At 48.2% G+C, this 6,990-nt stretch overlaps 1 protein-coding gene across 1 annotated transcript; it reads left to right on the forward strand.

Annotated features, from left to right (window-relative positions):
- Nucleotides 1-2,114: 2,114 nt before the first annotated feature.
- On the forward strand, nucleotides 2,115-6,990 carry CFAP97D1 (CFAP97 domain containing 1; the record flags this gene model as incomplete). Its single annotated transcript, XM_080712405.1, has 5 exons — nucleotides 2,115-2,238; nucleotides 3,827-3,897; nucleotides 4,165-4,283; nucleotides 6,220-6,343; nucleotides 6,934-6,990. The coding sequence occupies 5 exons, from the start codon at nucleotides 2,115-2,117 to the stop codon at nucleotides 6,988-6,990; spliced, it is 495 nt and encodes a 164-aa protein (XP_080568531.1).

Below are 6,990 nucleotides of genomic sequence, written 5' to 3' on the forward strand. Positions count from 1 at the left end.
ATTAAAAGACAGTCAAGGAAATCACCAGCGTTGACAGCACTGTTAGTTCCTCCTGTCTCTCTGTCAGTGAATATGCCGGCGCCCATTGGTGCTAGTGGGTGCCCACCGTTGCTAGGGTGGAGATCACTCAGGCACCTTCACAAGCCTTAATGGAGCCCACTATAAGCCAGAAAGTGTCAGCAGCTCAGCCTTTCCTGAGGTCCCATTAAGTGCAAAAGACACACACTCTATCCTGGAAGAAAGGTGCTGTCCCCTGTGCACAAAAAAACCCTAGCAGATTCCCTTCTCCAAAAAAGGCAGCTGTGGTCCCCAGGAGTCAGGAACCCACATCCTGAGCCCGGCTCGGCCACTATCTTGGTTCTTGGGCAGCTCTGTTGCTGCACTTAAGTCTTCTCATCTACAAAACGAAGGAATTGGATCAGATTATCATTGAGGTCATCTTCTATCTCCCCTAAAAGCTTGTGAGTGTGCACCTTCAGAGGAACAGTTGTAGTAGAGACTTCTCGGTTTATAAACCCAAGGTGTGTAACCAGGGCTGGAATTCCAATCCCGCAGCCCGCCCTGGCCGACCCAGCACACCTGCGCCCTTTCCCTTGGGCATTGGCAGCATCTATGTTCCCGGCAGGTGGGGAGAGGGGAGCTCTGGTCCTTGATCTTCACTTGGGCCTAAGTTCCCATGAAAACCAGAAGCCCGACACATAAAATGATGTACGAGGGAAGGGGAATGCTAATTACTGTGATTGGATCACTACACATTATACAGATGAGTTATCACTCTGCACCCCATAAATACATACAAACTTGGTTGATTAAAAAAAATTTTTTTTTGCAGTATTGAGGATGGAACCCAGGGGCATTCTACCTCTGAGCTAAACTTCCAGCCCTATTTTTTATTCTTTATTTTGAAACAGGGTCTCACTGAGTTGCAAAGAGGCTCATTAAGTAGCTGAGGCTGTCCGCGAACTGCAATCCTCCTGTCTCAGCCTCCCAAATGCTGAGGTTTGGGAGCTTGTGCCACCACGCCCGGCTAATTTGTGTGTGTGTGTGTGTGTGTGTGTGTGTGTGTGTGTGTGTGTTTCTAGGGATGTAACCCAGGGGCATTGTACCTCCAAGCTACGCCCCCAGCACTATTTTTTAGTCTTTCTGTTTATTTTTATTTTTCTTTGTTTGGTGGTACTGGGGATGGAATCCTTCTACCTCCAGGCTACACTCCCAGACCTATTTTATATTTTATTTGGAAACAGAGTCTCTTAAGCCAGCAAGGCTGGCTTCGAACCTGCACGATCCTCCTGTCTCTGCCTCCCAAGAGCGGGGATTGCAAGCGTGCGCCACCACGCCCAACTGGTCTTTTTATTTTTGAAACAGGCTCTCACTGAGTTGCAAAGGGTCTCGCTAAGTAGCTGAGGCTGGCCACGAACCACGATCCTCTGGTCTCAGCCTCCTGAATGCTGAGATTACAAGCGAGTGCCACCACGCCGGGCTTGGCTAAAAAAAAATTTTTTTTTAATTTAAAAAGCAAGCCGGGCATGATGGCGCACGCTTGTAATCCCCGTGCTTGGGAGGCGGAAACAGGAGGATCGCGCTGGTTCGGAGCCAGCCTCGCTGGCTTAAGAGACCCTGTTTCCAAATAAAAAATATATTTAAAAAATAGGTCTGGGAGTGTAGCCCAGCGGTAGAAGGGCTTCCAGGAACCCCAGTCCCACCAAAAAAAAAAAAAAAAGAAATTAAAAAGCAAGCCGGGCGTAATGGCGCACACTCGTAATCCCAGCATTTGGAGGATCGCGGTTCACGGACAGCCTCAGCTACTTAGTGAGCCCCTCTGCAACTCAGTGAGACCCGGTTTCAAAACAAAGAATAAAAAATAGGACAGGGGCTGTAGCTCAGAGGTCAAATGCCCCTGGGTTCCATTCCCGGACCTACAAAAATAAACAAATAAATAAATAAATCAGATAACCAGAGACAGCTCACAATGCTCTGCTGCTTTGGTTCCTTTCCAAGACCTGCCCCTGATGTCATAACTGGGTAACCATGACAACCTGCATGGGTACAGCAAAGCACCTCACAGAGGAGTCTAGGAGCCTCGTTTCTGAAGTGAGAGAGACTAGGAAGACAAGATGAACAATTCGCTGGATTATCTCGCCTACCCTGTCATCGTCTCTAATCACAGGCAAAGCACATCCTTCAGAAAGAAACTGGACTTTGGCCACTACATATGTCACAAGAATAGAATACAAATAGGTATGTGGGTGCTGTGGGTTGGACACTGCCACTGAGGGTCCTGGAAGGGCCCACCATAGAGTGGTCGACAGGAAAACTGACCAAGCATGTCCTTGGGGTGATACGGCCATAACTGCTGAGTGTGATCAAGAGGATATTAGTATCAGTAATGAAACTGATCTCCCACCAGGGGCTTCTGCAATGATGATGCAATGGGAACACTCGTTTGTTTGTTTGTTTGTTGCGGGGATGGAACCCAGGGGCATTCACCTCCGGGCTACACTCCCTGCCCTATTTTTTATTCTTTATTTTGAAACAGGGTCTCACTAAGTTGTTGAGGGCCTCACTAAGTAGCTGAAGCTGTCCGCAAACCGCGATCCTCTGGTCTCAGCCTCCCGAATGCTGGGATTACAAGCGTGCACCACTGTGCCCGGCTTGTGGCACACACTTGTAATCCCCACGCTTGGGAGGCGGAGACAGGAGGATCGCGCAGGTTCGAAGCCAGCCACACTGGCTTAAGAGACCCTGTTTCCAAATAAAAATATAAAATAGGTCTGGGAGTGTAGCCCAGAGGTAGAAAGAAGGGCTCCCAGGAACCCCAGTACCACTAAATAAATAAATAAATAAATAAATAAATAAATAATAAAAAAATAATAAAACCAAAGTATAAGCTGGGTGTGGTGGTGCACACTTATAATCCCAGTACTCGGGAGGTGGAGACAGGAGGATCACAGGTTCACTGCCAGCCTCAGCTACTTAGTGAGGCCCTCCACAACTTAATGAGACCCTGTTTTACTTTATTTTATTTATTTTGGTGGTACTGGGGGGTGGAACCCAGGGGCTTTCTACCTCTGTGCTATACTCCCAGACCTATTTTGTTTTATTTTATTTTATTTTATTTTATTTCACTAAATTGCTGAGAATCTCACTAAGTAGCTGAGGCTGGCTTCGAACCTGTGTGATCCTCCTGTCTCAGCCTCCCAAGTGCTGAGAATACAAGTGTGCGTCACCACGCCCGGCATGAGACCCTGTTTTAAAATAAAGACTGACTAAATCTGGGCGTGGTGGCACATGCTTGTAATCCTAGAATGTGGGAGGCTGAAACAGGAGGATCGCAGGTTCCAGGCCAGCCTCAGCAACTTAAGGAGGCCCTCAGCAACTTACTGAGATCCTGTTTCAAAACAAAAAATAAAAAGGGCTACAGGTGAGGCCGGGCGTGGTGGCGCAGGCTTGTAATCCCAGCATTTGGGAGGCTGATACCGGAGGATCGCGGTTCGCAGACAGCCTCAGCTACTTAGTGAGGCCTTCTGCAACTCACTGAGACCCGGTATTCAAAATAAAGACTAAAAAATAGGGCAGGAGGTGTAGCTCAGAGGTCGAATGCCCCTGGGTTCCATCCCTAGACCTGCAAAAAAAAAAAAAAAAAAAAAAAAAAAAAGACTGCAAGTGTAGCTCAGGGGTAGAATTTCCCTGGGTTTAATCCCCAATACCACCTCCCAAAAATTAAAGTTGTAATGTTAATTAATTGGGGTTGTCAGCTGGTAGGTGTTCTGAGGCTGCTTCCAGCATTCCTATGCTGAAACACTGTTCTTTTATCCCTCTTCTCTAGTGAAGCCTACTGTCGATACCAAGCCTCCAGCGGCACACACACATCACATTTTAAAACTGAGCAGACTACAGGTATCTGTTCTCGCCATATGCATATGTCTTCTTTTGTTGTTGTTGTTTTTAATCCTTGTCCAAAAGAGAGCCCCCAAAACTTCCTATATACCCACCTACCCCAAAGATTTGCTAATACTCCACCTTCCCCGACCCATCACCCCCAGCTCCCGAAGCTCTGTTCGTGTCCACTGTGGCCTCAGTCCCAGAGGCGGGTGACACTCAGCCATCCCGTGTGGGCGCGGTGTGGTGATGGCGGCCCCATGGTGCGGCGGGGTTTCTTACCAGTGTGAACAAAAGAGAATCGACAAAATCGAATATGAAAATAAGCAACTGTGTGAGAAAATCGCCAGTGCCCATCGCGGCCCTGCCAAGGTGGACTGCTGGAATGAATATTTTTCCAAAAGGTAATCTTTCTCTGCCTGCCTTTCTTCCTTCCTTCCTTCCTTCCTTTCTTTCTTTCTTTCCTTTTTCGGTGGTATTGGGGATGGAACCCAGGGGCTTTCTACCTCTGGGCTATACTCCCAGCCCTTCTTTTATATTATTTTTTGGAAACAGGGTCTCACTCAGTTGCTGAGAGCCTCACTAAGTAGCTGAGGCTGGCTTCGAACCTGTGCGATCTTCCTGTCTCAGCCTCCCAAGCGCGGGGATTACAAGCGTGCGCCACCACGTCCAGCTTCTGCATTTCATTCTTAGGAATCAAATAGGACCTTCCAGCAGGGAGAGTGGTGGTGCACACCTGTAATCCCAATACTTAGGAGGCTGAGACAGGAGGATCGCACAGGTTCAAAGCCAGCCTCAGCTACTTAGTGAGGCTCTCAGCAACTTAGTGAGACCCTGTTTCAAATTAAAAAGGGTTTATAATCCCAGCATTTGGGAAGCTGAGACAGGAGGATCGTGGTTCGCGAACAGCCTCAGCTACTTAGCGAGGCCCTCTGAAACTCAGTGAGACACCACCCCCACCCCGTTTCAAAATAAAGAATAAAAAATAGGGCTGGGAGTGTAGCTCGGAGGTCGAATGCCCCTGGGTTACATCCCCAGTACCAATAAATAAATAAATAAATAAATAAATAAATAAATAAATGGCAAAGGGTATAGCTCAGAGGTAGAATGCCCCTGGGTTCCATCCTCAGTACCGCAAAGTAAATAAATTAATTAATTAATAAAATAAAAAGGACTGGGGGGGGTAGACCAGAGGTAGGACACTTCTGTGTCTTCACGTAAGGGGAAGGGGCAAGGGGTCTCCCTCAGACTTCTCTTATGAGGGCACTAATCCTAATAGGGTGACCACTTCACCTCTCCCCCAGCCCCCACTTCTTAATGCCATCACTTTGGGGGAGGTAGGATTCCAGTGTATGAATTTAGGAGAAGACAGACATTCAGAGCGTAGCCCCACACCTGAGACTGACCTGGTGGTGTTAAAATTGGTTCTGCAAATATTTCCTGAGTAAGAACTGTGTACGAGGCACCAGGAACAGAGAGATGAAATGAGTTATATATTTCCTAACTTCGAAGAACTTAAAGTCTGACGGGGAGACATCTACATAAATAATACCAATGTGCCGGGCGTGGTGGCGCACGCTTGTAATCCCCGCGCTTAGGAGGCAGAGACAGGAGGATCGTGCAGGTTCGAAGCCAGCTGCGCGCGCTGGCTTAGGAGACCCTGTTTCCAAATAAAAAGTATAAAAAATAGGGAGTGTAGCCTGGAGGTAGAAGGGTTTCCAGGAACCCCAGTACCACCACCACCACTAATAATAATAATAATAATAATAATAATAATACCAATGCAGTACGTGGTCAGGGCTGCAAAAGAAGTGTGTGTACAGGAAAAATTTGGTGGAGTGCATGTGTGCCTGTGCATGTGTGCGTGCACGTGTGCATGTGTGTGCACGCACGCGCGCGAGTCTGTCAGAGTACCTTTCCTACATCCTGGCATGTCTCAAAATTGAAAGCTACAGGGATGTGATTAACTAAAATCGGCGGCCAGCTGGTTGTGACTTATCCGTAGCGAATCTTCCCCCATTATCCAGACCAGATCTCAATCCTAGTTTCACTTTATAATCCTAGGGGAATTTTTCCCAAATGCCAGTACCCAAGCGTCATCCCCGGCCAGTAAAGCAGAATCTTCTAGTTGGCAGTGTGTTTGGGGACAGCTGATACAAACTGGCTTTGCACACTTCCCGGCGTGCGGGGCAGTCCGACAGGCGACCTGGCCTTGGGCCCCGGGGCTGGGCAGGCCTCCCGCACTTGGGCACTCAGGGCATCGTGACTGCGCCTCCTTCCCCACTCCGACCTGAAAGGGTATTTTCTTCTTCACCCACCTTGGGGTTTGGTGTGTTTCAGTCTGAACAGAGAAACAAGAAACCGGGAGCTAGTGAGAATCACCGTGGAAAACCAGGGCATCCTGAAGAGGCTCGGCGAGCGCAAGCCCCACTATGACCGCAGGGCATCGGAGATAGACTGGCAGGCACGTGGGCACCCTCGCTATGTTCCCAGGCACACTCGTTTGTCCGGGCTCTACCTAGAGTCTCAGAAGGACCCCTAAACAGCTAGACCATGTGTAATGAAACAGTCGAAGGCAAGCCAAAGGAACAGGCACAAACCATCATACAGCTAGGGACATCTTGGTAGCAGAGCTATTGTGTGTCTGTTCTGGGAAATATGCGGTAGCATCTGCCCTCATACCTTAATTCATTAAGAAAGGCTGAGTGTGTAAGGGTGAGGGGCTTTGCCTCATTTGCTTCAAAGGGGTGGAGAGAGCTATCTGCAGTGTTTCAAAACTTCCACTCCCTGGCTTTGGTCTGTAAACCTCCCTGTAACATGCTTCATTTTTGCAATTTTTTGGGTGCGTTGATCCATGATAGATTCGTGGTAAGACATTTATCTAGGCACTTCGCATCATTCGGTCTGATCCTCCCCCTTATCCCCTTTCCCCTCCCCTCCACCCTCCCTGCGCATCTGTGAACCCTTTTATGCCATTCTTAGAATTTAGAACGTCAGCTGTAATGTGGGCACCGAGGCATTGACGGAAACTTTTCTGATTTTTTTTCCTTCAAGAATTCAAGGCGCTATATCAGAAACACAACAAGGTATCTTCTCTCCCAAAACGAATAG

This window comes from Muscardinus avellanarius (assembly GCF_963383645.1).
Source record: "Muscardinus avellanarius genome assembly, chromosome: 16".
Taxonomy (NCBI): Eukaryota; Metazoa; Chordata; class Mammalia; order Rodentia; family Gliridae; genus Muscardinus; species Muscardinus avellanarius.